The 928-nt window shown below is 39.2% G+C and overlaps 1 protein-coding gene across 1 annotated transcript in view; it reads left to right on the top strand.

The window, feature by feature from the left end:
* Nucleotides 1-102: 102 nt before the first annotated feature.
* LOC140920442 (uncharacterized) overlaps nucleotides 103-928 on the top strand; it is an 8,833-nt gene continuing 8,007 nt past the window's right edge. Inside the window, exon 1 of the mRNA XM_073368714.1 lies at nucleotides 103-921. Within this exon, the coding sequence (XP_073224815.1) occupies nucleotides 103-921 (819 nt within the window). The remainder of the gene's footprint in view (nucleotides 922-928) is intronic.

The following is a 928-nucleotide window of genomic DNA, read 5'->3' on the forward strand; positions in this document are numbered from 1 at the left end:
TATAATGATGTAAAGAAATGTTAAAAATGTCAAATATATGCTGATAATATCCACGACCCACCAGTACCCCTGAACACCCTTTCAGCGCCCTGGCCATTCTCAATGTGGGGCATAGACGTCATCGGAATGATCGAACCGAAAGCATCAAATGGACATCGCTTCATCTTGGTGGCAATTGATTACTTTACCAAGTGGGTAGAGGCAGCTTCATACGCCAATGTAACCAAAAATGTGGTAGTCAAATTTATAAAAAGGGAATTAATATGTCGTTATGGTCTACCAAGCAAGATCATTACTGACAATGCCACAAACCTAAATAACAAAATGATGGATGAATTGTGTGCCACCTTTAAAATTCAACACCACAATTCGTCCCCGTACAGACCAAAAATGAATGGTGCAGTTGAAGCGGCAAATAAAAACATCAAAAAAATTATTCAGAAAATGGTTATAACATACAAAGATTGGCATGAGATGTTGCCATTTGCACTACATGGGTATCGTACTTCGGTACGCACTTCAACTGGGGCAACCCCTTTTTCCTTAGTATATGGGATGGAGGTTGTGCTACCTATTGAAGTAGAAATCCCCTCGCTCAGAGTATTAATGGAAGCTAAACTAGAGGAGTCGGAATGGATACAAACGCGTTTTAATCAATTGAATTTGATTGAAGAAAAAAGGTTGGCAGCTTTATGTCATGGGCAATTATATCAGAAAAAACTGAAGAAAGCGTATGAGAAAAAAATACGTCCTCGAGAATTCCAGGAAGGTGATCTGGTGCTGAAAAAAATCTTACCCATTCAAAAGGATTATCGTGGGAAATGGACTTCTAACTTTGAGGGACCATACGTCGTGAAGAAAGCTTTCTCAGGTGGAGCTTTGATCCTTACGAATATGGATGGAAAAGATTTAGCTCTTCCTGTAAACT

The sequence above is a fragment of the Cicer arietinum genome, chromosome 5 (genome assembly GCF_000331145.2).
Source record: "Cicer arietinum cultivar CDC Frontier isolate Library 1 chromosome 5, Cicar.CDCFrontier_v2.0, whole genome shotgun sequence".
Taxonomy (NCBI): domain Eukaryota; kingdom Viridiplantae; phylum Streptophyta; class Magnoliopsida; order Fabales; family Fabaceae; genus Cicer; species Cicer arietinum.